A 15,181-nucleotide genomic window follows, 5' to 3' on the forward strand; every position below is an offset into this window, starting at 1 on the left:
TGAGGCAGATGCTTTGCTTGCTTGTACTCTGGCAGTGAAGTTGCTTTAAGCATGCGGTGGGTCTTTGTGGGTTTGCTGGTGTGTGCAGACCAATAATGTACAGGAAGCCATCCCACAGTATGAAAAATGAAAGGACAACTTCATAGCACTTTTGCCTGCCCATACCAGACGAAATGATGGACAATTTGCCTGCATCATGGTTTCTGCCTTGCTTTAGAGAGGTGGGAGATGTGCAGCTGGGGCAGCTGAAGAGATTACAGGAGCAGCGGGTTGTTTGGGTGATAGCAGCAGGACACAGAGCAACATGAAGTAGCTCTTGGCTTATGCAGAACGCTGTACAAACAGTAACAGAGCTGTTAGCTTGAGATTTGCACCCTGTGGCCCCCATCTGTCACTCCTGAATTTCAGCATCAGTGCTCACAGCTTTTTTCCTTCTTCCAGCTGTGCCTGGTGCTTGAGCTCTCATAAGCTGTAGTAGCTAAGTTGCTCCAGAGCTGGTGCTGTTATCCTAGGGGATAAGTACAGACAGCTGAAAGCAGCCAGGTTCAGAGGTAGGAACTCTTTGCTGGTGGGCAGTCCAACCTCATCGCTTGCCTGTCTTTAGTTTCTCCTATTATTCATGTAGGAGCATATTCTGCTGTATCAGTTCTAATGGAAGAAAATTTCTCTTCCTGGTGATACTCTTTTATAATCAAGCCATGCTATTTTCCATCCTATATTGCTTCTCAGTCATTTTCTTATACGTTGCAGCTTTTGCACATTAAAAACAGGATCCAAGTACAGAAGGAAACCCTCTGTCCCCCCCGTATCTCAGAGCTATATTATTATTGCTTATGTTGGCTTTCCTGGTTGCTCCATCTGTCTCCATCACCTCTTGTCACCTTCCATAGTAATTCCTGCTGATTAGCAAAGGCTGTTATCAACTGAGGCTCTTTGGCAGCCAAGTTCAGGCAACAGTTCTGACTCTGTCACGAGTTTCTGCTTATTAAGAAAGTCCTTCCCCCTCCCACCGGTGGAAACAGTATGAATCATTTCCCTCCCCTTTCTTTGTCAGGAGTAAATGCCATCAATGTTCGGCACTGGTTCCCTGACTCCAGGAAATCATGGATGAAACAATCCATGGAAACTGGGATCCCCATGTGAAATTATTTTGTAAGGAACACACCTCTTTTTTGGCCATTGTCAGATTGCCATCTGGATGATAATCACACCTACGTCCATGAAAAATATCAGATTGTTCTTCTATCCCATAGTCTTGTACTGTTGGGTTATGTATTTTACACTGCAAGGTGGCAGTGCATATTTACGTGCTCCATTTGGGAATTAAATTGCATGACAGGTACCTGAGAGCTTTCTTGCAGGACTCTGGGATGGATTTCACAGTGTAAATGGGTTGAGGAATCATATCTGATTGCACATTTATGCTTCTTCGGTGAGTAGAAATAGTAAGAACAGCTATGTGTAAGGAGTAAAAGCCTTCGTAAAAATACTTTAGCCATGAAATGGTGTTAGTCACAGTGGAGGAAGCTGCTTAGCCCAAAAGGAGAAGCTATAACTGCACTAGGACTAAATTCTTTTCTCTCTCTCTGGTGCAACCCCAGTGTAACTGCAAAAAGAGTCTGACCTCATCTTGTAAGCAGACTGTCTTTGAGAATTTGATCTTAAGTTGAACACATTGCTTGGCAGTACTCATACGGGCCTGGTATCACTCAGGTTCTCGGGTAAAACGAGGAGAGAATTAAGAGCACAATAGCAGTAACAACATAAAGGCACAAAAGCAAGAGCTCTTTCCTGCTTTTAGGAGACAGCTGACTGACTGATGGAGCTCCCACAGCTGTAGCTTCTATAGTTGGAGGCAGCACATGTCTTTTTAAACATGCATCGGATGAGACATTACAGTATTTTTAGCATACCCATTAGTATTCAGGCTGTCCATTGGATATTTATCATATGGTTTGCTTCACGTAGAGCCCTCTGAAGTGGATTGTCTGTACTTGAGGTAGAAGATTAAATGTGAATATGCATTTGTTCATTGTCCCTTTTGCAGTGTGTTTGGGTTTTTCCTAACCTCCAACAGAGAGGCTGTCCTTGCACAGAACAACCTTTGGTCAACCCATCACTTGAGAGGAGAATCAAGCTCAGCAGTCAGAGAGTAAGAGGTGGATTCGTTCCCTGGTAGATTTGGAAAGGAGCTGAACATCAACTTCCCTGCCTCTCTGCTGCCCCTGCTGAAGCGTCCCCCCACCTGCCTGGCTGCAAAAAGCAGCGATGCTGGCAGCTGGGGGCTGAGCCACTGATGTAGTGCTGGGAAGATCACGAAGGACATCTACAGAAGGTCTCAAGGCCAGCACCTTTCCTTTGCAGTGAAAGGTGTAATTAGGAGATTTGTTTCCATGGCTGTCTCAGAGCTTACGAACCACCAGTCTTGAGCAGTGGCTGCTATGACAGCGGGCCTCTGCTGTGACTGTAGGAGACGCATGGCATTTGTCCCCCTTCCTTGGAGAGGAAAACCTGGACTCCCCTGCTAGGCATCCCTGTGGAGACCTCTGGTGCTTCTCTGTCTAGGCCTGCCTGGTGCTGTCCTGCAGAAATAAAGTGATATTCAGAGGATACCTTTAAGCTTGCAGAATTAGCAGCTGCCAGATAGATGGTCTCCTGGACAGCTTTATCCTTTCCACTTTGTACACAGGATGAAACTGGGGTCCTGTGGGAGAAGAGGTGTGTGGCCATGGAATTAAAGGCTACATCTATATACACACAGAGAGATGAAGGGATGACTTAAGATGTCCCCTGCAACGCTAAACCTGATACTTTGCCTCTTATCCACATTAATTTCCTAGGAATAATATTTTGTTTAAAGAAAAAAGGATAAAAATAAATATTGTCGTCCTGCCTTAGCAGCAGGACTGGAGCCCTGTTTCTTCCCCGTGTCTCTCTTTCCCAGTGCTGCTCTCCTTGGAGTCCTTCCCAATGTATGTGCCGACCTCTTTTGGCTTGGTCCAAGCCCGGAACCTCAGTAAGTGAAATAGATGCATGAGGCCGTGCCATCCCACACGGCCTGTAGCTTCCCATCTGAGACTGAGACTTCCCATTCGCTTCCTCACCGGGCTACAGCCTGGTGAACAAGCTGCCCGGCCTTCTGTAAAACGGGGGCGTGGTGCCTGAGGAGGTTGAAAAGAGCTGCAGTAAAATTCACTTTGTCACTGAGAAAGGAAGCAGCGCTGTGTGTACTCGCACAGAATCAGGTCCCTTCCTTAGAGATGTGGAAACTGCCCAGAGGAAAAGCCAAGCAGTGTGTAAACCAGCACTCCACCCTCACGAGGAAGTTGCCCGGGCCGGCCTCCATTTACCAGCCGCCCCAGGACTTCCCGCTTCACCTCGGCGCTGTGTGAGGTGAACTCTTCCCCTGCCCCCTGAGGTTTCCTTGCTCAGGGCTTTCATGTGCCCCGCTCTGCTGTCTGCCTCCCGTTTTTCTCTTTATATTGTTAACAGGATGATCCTAATTACCTTGGATGTGCATGGTCAGGGTCCCTCCTCACTGGTGCTGCTGACTGTCCTCGTTTTCCTTCTTGCCTTGTGTGGCAACACAGATCTGAACTATTTGGCCTTCTCCAGATCTCAGTTCTTAATACCACGGACTGGGCAGATCTACCCCACAGCACTCATCTACCCTTTTCTAGCTTCCAATAGCAGAGTGAAAGTCTCCTTTTTTTTGGCGAAGGGATAAAAATGGAAGCACCTCCTGGGCTTTGCTCCGTACGAACACCACAGTCATCCTGATATTTTCCATCTCCATTTAAGGACTGAAGGAGAACTCATCATATCCTGGGGTCTTTTTTGTACTCTGTGTTTAATATAACGTTCTTTATTATATTTATCTTGTTTCTTATGTCTGACTCTTTCATTTATTATGTTACTTTGAAGACTGGGCCTCCCTGTAAACTGTCTTTTTAGGAAAGCTGAATTGCATGTGCAGGGGATCTTTAATGTGTTCAAGTCTTTGGTTCCTTTATGTTTTTATATGGTCACCGGTTCTACTTTTGACTCGTGGCTTGAACTGAAAACAGGAAAGCCAGACAGTGAGAACATTTCCAAAATGTCCCTTTTTCTTTGCAGTGTATTTATAAAAGTTGCAAAGAAATGCAAGGATTTCCCACAGCAGCATTTGTGGAGCACCGAGAAGGGAAGCAGTCTGTTCTCTACAGATACAGATACATGCTCCCTCCCGGAAAAAAAAAAAAAAAAAAAAAAAGGCTTACTGCAGTTATGCATTACAAATACAGTGTGATCCTGGAGAAACAGTAAGAAATGTTTTGGAAGTACAGATAATTCCCCCCATTTACTGGAGCTAGAAGCAAGAAAGCAGCAAGGTTTTGATGTGTCCATGGACAGGCAGCGCAGGGTGATGGACATGTCACAGCCGTGGTTAAATCACTCAAGCACGGACAAATGTCTTGGACACCGATTGCAGATTTCCCACATCCTCTGTGCTCTGTTACCACCATGCATCACATCCTGCAGGCATGGCTCAGCACCAGCTTTGTAGTGAGATAACCATGTGGAACCAGAGAGAGAAATTTATGGCACCTTTGAAATGATGACCTTACTTCACAGAACAAACCACTTGACCAGTTTTGCTCCTGAAATTTCAGGGACTGTGATAAACTACTTTCTCCTGTCTGAAACAAAAGCCTTTAGTGCTTTACAGGTTACCTGTTGTGAAGAGAAAAGGCAACCAAAAAGGCCAGAGTCTGGGAGGGTTTAGAGCCTCTGCTACTGGGCTGTTACAGGCTATAGTTTCATTAACCTCTCAACTACTGTAATCATGACAAAATCAAAGCCACATATTCGGATTTTGGGTCTGATTTCATCTCCTAGTCCATTTTCTTATCCCATGATCTCTGGATTAGTATTTCATTTGCCTGTTGGCAGAATAAGTTTGAAGCAGGAGGTGGTATATATGTCAGCATTTTTTTTACATAGACATTTCATGGATTAAATAATGCTGGCAGATACTGTTTTCTTCCACCACAAGGAGAACATATAATTTATTCTTGTCTCAATACATTAAAAGAAATACAGTGCAAAAGAAAAAGGGAAGAAAACCACCAAAAAAGGATACGAAGATAAAATCCCTTCAAGCCAAAAAAATACCAGCTCTATGACATCCTTGTGTGTGGGGAAACTCAGCTCCTAGATTATTTTGATAAACTTTGTTACAATCAGTTTAACACAAAACCCAGCTATTTATTTAGTCTTAGCTGACTTGCAGAAATGTCATCCATTAAGGACACAGGTTATTATTTTTTCACGTTAAAAAAAAGTTTGTTTATTTTTCTTCTATTATTTGGTTTCCCTCTGTAGATTTATAAGGTCTCTGTCACCAACAGCCTAATATTTCCTTGTGTGCTGGCTGTGTGGCTCCCCTGTGTGCAGGGGCAGGAGCATCTACGGTGGGAGGAGGCTGGGTGGGCAGGGACGGGGCATAGATGGAGCTCCAGCACCAGCATGCCAAAGTGGCACCGAAGTGGAAGTGAGTCACAGCTTAGTGTTGGTCTGCTCCACGGTAATGTCAGTACTGAATGAGAACCTATATTTTTTTTTTTACTTTGTCTACAGGATAAAATTAGAAAAAGTCCCTTTGCCGTAACAGCTATTGTCCCCTGGCCCTCTGTGACCTGCCCCTGCAGTGTCTCCGCAGTTTGCTTCCGTGACTAGAGGTGGATCTGCTGCTCACACCGAGTGTGCTTTGATGTTTTGTATGATTGGGGCTGCAGCCACGTGAAGATGCTGCTGTACAAACCACTCCAGAGCTGACATTTCTCCTTCAAAGGGTGCAAGGGGTTTGCAAAGCCTGGCCACCAGCACTGCAGATGGCTGAAGCTGGAGCTGGCGATGAGACCCCATCTCCCAACCACACGCCCAGGGCACTGATGGCTACGGCCAGTGTCTGCTCTCTGCTATTGCGCTATCCCCAGTGGTCAGTGATGCTCCTAAACCTCCCCTGTCCTCTGTTCTCTCTGCAGGGAAGATCCTGTTCCGGAGGAGCCACGTCCGAGATGTAGCTGTGAAGAGGCTGAAGCCCATCGACGAGTACTGCAGGGTAAGAGCAGGGGGACAGCTGGCAGCCCTGCTGGGGGGGCTCATAGGCACCAGCTGTGCGGCACCGTCCTCAATGGATACTACTAAGAGCTTCATCTGTGCTGAGCCCATCACAAGGAGGGTCTTCTGTAAGCAAGGATGGTCCAGCCCAAGCGCCACTGAGACTGACGGGGCAGGTGAAAACAGAGGCCGCTCTTTGCTCCCTTAGCCAGCACTGCTGTGGTGGCTGTTGTGCCAATCCTCAGCTGAGCGTAATGTATACACTGCGTCGGTGCCTCGTTTAATCAGAAAAGGCCATAAGCATAGTCTGCCCTGCTAGGGCTCTTCACATAAATGCGGATTTTATTTCTACCTCAGTCTTCATGAATGCAAGAGTTCAGCAGGCAGAGAGGCACAACAAAGATGGCATTTTCTTCTTTTCCCTGCCCGTCTGGGCTGCAGGAGGGAAAATTTGGGTTTGTGCAGAACTGGAGATGGGCTGGCGGCTTTCAGGGGTGTTTCTCATAATGAGTGAAAGTCTGGAAATTTATGGCAGGACAGAAAAGCAAGCTGTGTGAAGAAGAGGGTTAAGTGACCTAATCTTTCCTTTCTAGCTTAGACTTTATGATTTGATGATAATTAATCCTCTGACAGTAGATTAAAAGTCATTTCTACACAAGACCAATACCCAGCTTTTGCAGAGGTATTGAGCACGTCAGCGTGTAATTTAAACCCCAGACTTCCTCTTTTCTTTCCCGTGGGGTTTTCTTTCCGTTTTTAGAAAGCCAGAGGAGCAGGTGGAGGGGAAAACCACCATTCCCGAGAACTGCTCCAGTCAGACATTTGCTCATCCACAACTGGGAGGAGGTCACAGAAGTGCCTGAGGCGTGCGGGGGGCAGTGGTGACAGGGCCCAGCGAAACCCCTGCCATCTGCATCACCCGGGCAAGGAAGCTGCGATTAAAGTCTTATCTCATGAGATCAGGCTCTCTGTGTGACAATTACCATGCTGTCTTCCTGCCGACGGCCAAAAGTCTCGCTTTAAAATATGCGCGGTCCCGCTGCACCCCCAGCCTCCCTCCCTCAGACAGGAACTGCCCGCGACGTGAGCGGCGAGGACGAATGTCAGGGTTCACCCAGCAGATGCGTGGCGGAGAAAGCAGCGATTTACTTGGGGGGGAGCCCCTGCCCCGGGCTGCCCGCGCTGGAAGCTGCTTATCTGGGACCCCATTGTCTGCGCCCAGACAGCCCCGGCCCGGCTGGCCTAGCGGTGCCCTGCCGCTCACCTCTGAGGAATATGTCTTGGAGTCGGCTGCCGACATGATCGCTGATACTGCAGCACTTCCAGTGCTGCCTTCCTCCTTGCTGGGTTTTTCTCTCCTCGAAATGTCTGGCTCCCTAGCCCCAAGCTGGTGCATGGCCTGCAAGTAGGATCATGCCCACCTCTTTGGCAGCATTATCTGTTTTCTGCCTTTTTTCCCCATTCCAGCAGATGTTTTGACTCTTGAAAAATTGTACAGAACTGTGGAGCAAGAACATCATTCTGAGAGATTCATTCCTGCTCATATAAGGGTGCAAAACTTACATCCTATGCTAGTCCTACAGTGAGTAGGCGGACTACATGTTCAATTTTGAAAAATGTGGAGAATGATGCTGGAATGATGTAGGTGAAGTTGGTGGAGAAAATCTGACGTGGGATAGTAAAATGAATAAAGGAGACAATAGAGCTTTGTCCACCGCAGTCTGTGAGGAAGCAGAGGAGGGAGGCAGATTCAGATGCAGAGTTTGTGGTGATTTTTTTGCCAGATGAGGACTCTCTATCCAGCCTGCCCTGCAGAAGTGAAGCACAGATGGGCCCTGCCAAATGAGCGGTGCAAATGCTTGACCATTTGTTGTTTTGTTGTTGCAGACTGTCTCTGACAGAGCACGGTGATTTGCATGGCTGAGAAGCAGGTCTGACTTGGGCTGTTTTGATGTTTTGTTCCTTCACTGGGCATGGAAGCAGTGACAGGCAGGCAAAGGCTGTCCAAGAGTTTGAGGGGAGACTGGGCAGAATGGGGAGTTCTGCGGAAAGCGCCGGTCATCAAGGGCTTGAGACCTCTGCTCCCTGCAGCGTGAGCCTCCCGACCCCTCGGGCCTGTCTGGTTCTTCACGGCTGTGTACCAGCTTAGAGAAATGGCTTCACAGCGATAATTAGGCCAGTGTCTGTGCTAAGGCCACAAGAAGCTTTGAAGTTGCAATGAAAAACAGACTGGGACATACAGGGGAAGATTTCCAGGGCTTTTCTCATCCATAAACATGAAAGTGCAGGGTCTGAATGTCCTTTGTGGTAACCTGAGCAAGTTAGCAAACAAACTGAATTTTGCTTGTAAACGTGTGCTGCCCACTGGACTTGATATCTCTGGATGATTTCCTTCTTAACTCTAGGCTTGGATTTAGTTTAGTGAGATTTAAGGTCTTCTGGGCTCCTTTGGCCTGGTTTTCTTAAATTTTTAATAAGTTGTCGCCAATGTGAAAGAAAGAGCAACTTCATAGGCTCACCTTGCTAGGGGCATTTTATTTAATAAGCTTTTCATCTCCCACACACACCTCTGGTGTGTGCGTGTCCAGTTTGCATCATCCTGTGTTCAAGAAAGACCTCGCAGGTCAGTGGGTCACCAAACCACCACGCTCTCCTTCCTCAGCCCTCGAGGAAGACTCAGGCCAGCATTTGCAGACTTGCGTCGTCGTGTTTGTTGGTCCTAACTGAGGGAAGCATCTTTGTGCAGGGGAGCTTTCAAGATGCGAAGTCCCATTGTCATAAATATTTGAATTTGTCACACGCTTTTATGCTGTCCTGACAGGACGTGTACTTATGTAGAAGCTTATGGGCTTTTCCAAAGGGAGGTTTAAGTACCCATATGAACGCCATCTAAATAAAAATTATATGAGCAAGTTGCATCAGTGCCAGGAAATATTGGTCATTCTTTTATTAAAGCTCACATTTTGAGAGACCACACTTCAAAAAGAAAAAAACATAATTACCTCCCTCTTGGTCTCTCGGTCCAGCCTCTTTTTCAAGGTTTAATCCTTGAACTTGTCAAGACAGATGCACAGACGTTTCTGTCTCTCTCCGTTGTACAACTAAGCTAGTGCAGAATTAAAATGGAATAATAGTTAGTCCTATTAAAGAATGAAGGGGTTTAAGTGAAAAACTTTTGAACTTCATTTCTCATTTTTACCTACGTTTCAGAATGCCGGTGTGTTTAGACCAGCTGCAGTTGTGAGAGTTAATAATTCGCAGTGCCCCTCTCGGTACCTGGTATAGTGCCTTGCTTTCTGGTGCTTTACAGCCCTTTTATGTCAGAGGCTCTTCTATGTCCCAGTTACTTCCAAAATTACACCCTCTTTTCTTCCTCAGCTCCTTATTTATTCTTGCATCTCCCCACTTCCCTTGTCTGAGCCACCAACGCGCACTAGTCTCTGACTGTCACTGTTTGCCATCCAACCTCCACACTTCATTTCTTGGGGTTCAAGCTTGGGGTTACTTGAAGCTCTCAACAAAACAGATACAGAAAGGTGAAAGAATTTATTTCTCTGTTCTGAGAAGTGAACTATTGTAATTGCATCTTCCCTCTTGCTGAACTCGTGGCCATTCCCAAGCATCTGCCACAAACAATTATCGTTAATTAGAATGATAAGCAATTGAGAACAGGATCCTTAATATGAAAAGTCAGGGAGTCATAAGCATTCAGTAGTCAGCTGTCTCTGTGTATCTGTGAGCTGGGCTTAACCCCGCAGAACATCAGGGAAGCTACGTGTCTGAGCTCCCTCAGCAGGCTGTGTGTGGGGAGAGATCACCCCACCCAAAGCTAGATGTCTACGATGGGGCAGACAAATCACCCCCTGAAGGTGCTGGTCTTCCACTAACAATTATACCAGTTACACCAGTCCCCAGTTTTAGATATGTAAAGTTCAGTGGGGTGAATATCATTGTATGCATACACACACACACCTACACGTGCGCTGTATATCTCTATAGAGTCATGCCTGGGCATCTGTTTTTTTTTATAAATGTATATGCATAAATGCAACATGCGGCATTCAAGGCACATTTACATCCTGTTTGTTTTCTCACCTGTGCTCATGCATTTCGTGAAGCCGTCCACCTGTAATGTATTCCCTCCGAGCTGTTTGCTATCCACGTAACCTTAAGCAGCCAACCCTGCCTGCAGCCAGTGCTGTGCTGTGCTTTGCATGCCGTGTGTGCGTGGCATGCAGCAGCCTGCCAGCGGCTGAGCAGGGTGAATTGGTCGTGCCCGATGCAGAGGGCTGATTGCTAACGCCCTGCCTGACGTGGAAGCTTTTCTAATAGCTTTTTGAATCATCCACTGCTCTGCGAGACTGTCTGAAACCTGTAATATAGAGAGACAGACATCATTACAGGCTGAAATAACACATAAAAGCCTATCTCCTAAGGAGTATGTGAGGTCTAGGCAGTGCATGTCCGCCTTCGCCTGCCGAACAAGGAAACTTGCTGTTACTGATAATAGCAGCGCTGCAAGGATGAATTCTGCTCACTAACACTTTTTATCTTTCACCTTTCCTGTGCAAATTCCTTGCTGTTTCTGGATGCTTGCTGTATGTAGCTGTGTGCATTTACCTCTGTTTTCCACGTCCCAGGAAGAATATCACATCCCTATCCTTTTCCTCTTTTCACTATCTGTTTTCCTCTTTCTCTTTTTCCTTCTTCCCGTGACCCCACAGTCTTGCCTTCAGCCTGCTGCAGCTCTGTCCTGAAGCCAATTTGCTGGAACTGCCCAAACTTGTATTTTCCCCCTGCAGAGGAACAGTGGTGTTTCTCATCTCCTCAGTGCACTTTTTTTGACTCTCTGAAATGGCATTGCGCTTGGCTTGATCACAGGTGGATGTTGTGTGTTTGCTGAAGAGGTTTGTTTCTCAAAACAATATTGCTCCTCCCTGCCACTGTCCAAAACAGACCAACTCTAGTTGGTTTTACACTCTCATTTGCGCTTTCTTGGCATTTCTTACTCTTTCTTAGGGTTTTGCTCTTTAAAAACAAATAAAAATTGATTGGCTGCAGACTTTACACCTGAGAGCTCCCAAAAGCATGCAATGGCAAGTTATTATCAGGTGGTTTTCATTTCACCTCAGTGCACTGGGCTGAAAATTGCAGCACTCTGGAAGGTGATTCAGCAGTGGGAGGGCCAGCCCTGCCCCAGGGCCACCGTGTCGCTGGGGTGGGTGAGCAGGATGGCTGGGTTTGGAAATGGCTTCAGCTGTTTGATTTTTGACCTCTGCTACCTCCCTGGGAAAGCCAGGAGTCATGGAGGGGCTTTCCAGTTACCCCCTTCTGGCCCAGCAGGACCACAGTGCTCCCCTTAGTGCTCCTGGAGATTTCCAAACAGGGGACCACCAGTTCAAGGGGGGGGGGGGGGGGGGGCGGCAGATTTCCTAAAGCTTCTGTTGATTTAGAAACCCAAATCTACACGGCAGCTTACCAAGCTCCTACGTTAGTGAAAACCCACTAACCCACTGTGCTCCAATTCAGTATTGACATCTGCAGCTTGTTTTTTGGGACAGGCAAACACCTGCAACATGTAGGGAAGTGACAACTATTTGAGAAGGTGTCTGATGTGCAGGACCCCCTGCGATAGGTATAACCTGGGTATTTATGTTTCCCTAGTAATGATACGTATCATTTGCAGTGCTTGCTGTTGCCCCATTGACTGCACAAGATCAAGCCCTTAGAGATTTCAAAACACACTGTAGATATTAAATATCTGAGCCTCATAACCTTTCAGCAGATTAGGTAAGTGTTATTGCTCAGCATTGTAAATGGGTAACAGAAGATAAATCCCCGCTGAATTTCATGGAAGGAGGTTAAGTAACCTGCCCAAACCGAGAAGGGTGTTAGTAATAGAGCCATCGCTAAATCTCAGCCCCCTTACACCGTTTGCTAGTGGCATTATTCCTCTATAAGTCTCTCCTGCTTGGGGTGCAGCTGAATAAAACACACTTTAATGTTTGTGTCCTTGTTGTGTCTTTGCTGGTGAGGCGTTTCTCTTTCTCTTTCAACATGCCATAATTGTTACTATTCCCGGGCAGCTACTGACTTCCAGTGTTAGTCTTCCTTTGCCAGCAGGATGCCTGTGTTTATACACACTGGGAATAAGGGCAGAGAGCTCACACCTTTGTTATGTTTTTAGGCAAGACAGCAAGACTGAGTGGATAGCAGTGCGAACTAAGGCGCCCTTCATTCAAAATAAAGGACTTTAGTTTTCCATCTGTTATATTTCATCATGCGTTAGTGCAGGAACCAGCAGTGCTCTGTAAGCATGCCCCAGCACTTGGACCCTCCAGGTAGTGCCAAGCTTCTGCAGCTGATTCTGCTTCCTCGTTACAGGGTATTTTTTTTTCCTGCTCAATAGCACGATTGCACATGACCAAAGGCCAGTGTCTCATTCTTCACCGGCTTGCTGATACTAGATGAATTTTCCCTGCATTTTCATAACGTCCCTCAGCCAAGAAAGGTGAGCTGGAGGTCTGGAAGCACTTGGCTTGCAATTTCAGACCACCTAAAAACAGGACCAGGTCACCTAATACCGGAGACCCACAGTTTCAGAGCAGGATTATGTATTTTTTAAGCTATTTTCCTTGATGTCTCTAAGCAGGAGTGGTCTTGGGAACAGATTTCTTCACTTCTTAAGCTTGGTTAAAATCGGACATGAGGTTAACAGACTGCCCTGTCCTGCCTTCGTGCTTTGGCTGGGCCTTCTTGGGTGTCTGACCAAGATAAATCAGATGTCTCATGGGTTAGTATAACCAGTTTGCCCTAATGTACCTTCATTTAGCTCCGGTGTAGTTTTTCATCCATCTTCCAAGATTGTTTGTCCTACTTTCAAGTAGCAGATGAGCCAGACAATCTCATTTTGTCAAACAGGTTTACAGGACCTCCAAGAAGCTCGGTCTATATTTAACCCATGGCCTATTTTCAACATAACTCAGCACAGGAGGAGGTTAACTCCAGCCTCTTCTCCTCTCCTGCTGGCCGCTTCTGGAGTAAATCTCAGAATCATGACACCTAGAGCTGCTCTCCTGTCTCTTTGTGAGCAGCTATGTGGCTTCTTTTGGCACTGGCAGGCTCTAGAGCCTGAGCAACAAATTCATAGCATGTTTCTGCCTCGTGTGCTTGGCTCGCTTGTTTCCAACACACTTCTACATAATGTGGTTCCCTCCCAGATTGCACTCAGTATTGCTGAGCGTGACAAACGCTGCATATCTGTACCTTGCAGAGCGTATGGGCATTGTTAGCCAGGATGCGCTGCAGTGAAACCTTCTTTGTGCAGAAGTAGCCTTCATGCTTTATTTATTTATTATTTTTTTCAGACAATCAATTTCCTTTCCTCTCAAGTTCGGAGCAAATCATTGTGTTTTATTTGATGATTTTTTTTTTTAAGCAAACTCTGCCTTTTCTGTTGACAGAAAGCTTTATAGGGAACATTAATCCCTTGTATTAGTGGATGTTGAGTCTGCAGATTTTCACTGCTTGAATTTGTGTGCATTGACGTAGAGCCTGTAAGCCCCAGCCTCGTTGTCTGCGGTTCTATGCAAACCTGTCACAGAACAGCCCTGCCACAGAGCACTTATCTCTTGAGTATAATGGTTTTGCAGATGTGGAACAAGTTCTGCTCTTGTACACATGGCAAAAAATAACATCGGCCAACTCTAGGTGCCATCACTTATGTAAATTCATCACGCCCTACTTGACATTTACATTCAAGACATGCTCTTGCCTTTCTTCTCAGTGAAGTAGCTGGGCATGATGCTTTCCTTTTCTATTTCCTTCCTCCTGCCAAGAATGTTTTGCCTCCTCTTGCTTGGTAGTTTAGATGTTTGAGGACATGTTTTTAACTTGATTTTTCTGAGCATTTCTCCCTCTTGTTTTCCTTTGCAGGCGCTGGTTCGGCTTCCTCCTCACATTTCACAGTGCGATGAAGTCTTCAGGTTCTTTGAGGCTCGCCCAGAAGACCTTAACCCTCCAAAAGAGTAAGTGCCTCAGGGATTTCCAATGGTGCTCAGTTCTTTTTGATTAGCCAGAGAGAAGCTGAAGGTCATTTGCTTTTATTGCTGCTGTAGGTGTGGGAACAGCTTTCAAGCACTGCCTTAGAAAATGCCCGGCAATTACGGCAATTACATACAACCATGTCAGGTGTGTGGAGGACAGAGGAGTCAAGCAACCCTCAGACACATTGTTCAGCCGTCCTCTGCCCACTTTTGCATTGTTTCTTGTTGATAGTTCTAATGAGGGAACCTCCCCTGGCTTGCGGGTTTTGCCTGATAATTATCACCAAAGACTCATTCAGTTCCCAAAAGCATTGGCTCAGCAGCAGGGGGAAATCCTGCCAGTAAGCACACCGCTAATAATTACCAGCTGCTTCTTTAAATGTACTCCTGCCCAGAGATACTTAGTTATCTGAAGGGAGCAAGATCGTGGTCCAGATCCAAAATTGTCTCTGGAGAGTCTATTCTTTCTAAGCAGGAAACTAAGAAAAGGCTGGGAAAAGAGTTTCCATTGAACACAAAACAGAATCTTAGCCTTTACCTTGAAATGGACAGGCTGATTCATGCTGATACTGTCAGGGTTCGGAGGACTAATTAATTGAGGGAAAGTGTTGGCAAGAGGGTATTTACAAGCAACTGTGCTGCCTTCCCTGATGTTTCCTTTTCTCCTGTATGTGGATTAGGATATATTTTGTTGTGCTCCTCTAATATTTTGACTAGGTCCCATTGTGTTTTGTATTGCTTTGTTGCATAATTTGAAACTTCGTTGCAGGCTGCGTTTCCATAATTTGGTTTCACCAACGTTAGCACAGCCCATTGCTAATGAGAAATGGATATAAAGCTTTTTGGAGGTTTTGGCCACTTCAGTGCATGCAGAACCTGTAGTTAGCAGAATTTGTATTGAATTCTGCTGTCTTTGGGTTAGACCTGTAACTCCAGTGCTCATATAGAGGAGAGGACATTTACAGTTTGATTTCACAAACTTTGTCTCCTGCACGTATGTGGTTTTGTTTAATGCCACATATTGGCATTTGTAC

The 15,181-nt window shown here is 46.1% G+C and overlaps 1 protein-coding gene across 4 annotated transcripts in view; it reads left to right on the plus strand.

Annotated features, from left to right (window-relative positions):
- SH3PXD2A (SH3 and PX domains 2A) overlaps window positions 1-15,181 on the plus strand; it is a 253,306-nt gene that overhangs the window by 93,133 nt on the left and 144,992 nt on the right. For all 4 annotated transcript variants that reach the window (XM_013174500.3, XM_048060341.2, XM_048060342.2 and 1 more), the window contains 2 exons: window positions 6,027-6,103; window positions 14,038-14,129. In XM_013174500.3, coding sequence (XP_013029954.3) covers window positions 6,027-6,103; window positions 14,038-14,129 — 169 coding nt within the window. The remainder of the gene's footprint in view (window positions 1-6,026; window positions 6,104-14,037; window positions 14,130-15,181) is intronic.

The sequence above is a fragment of the Anser cygnoides genome, chromosome 7 (genome assembly GCF_040182565.1).
Source record: "Anser cygnoides isolate HZ-2024a breed goose chromosome 7, Taihu_goose_T2T_genome, whole genome shotgun sequence".
Taxonomy (NCBI): domain Eukaryota; kingdom Metazoa; phylum Chordata; class Aves; order Anseriformes; family Anatidae; genus Anser; species Anser cygnoides.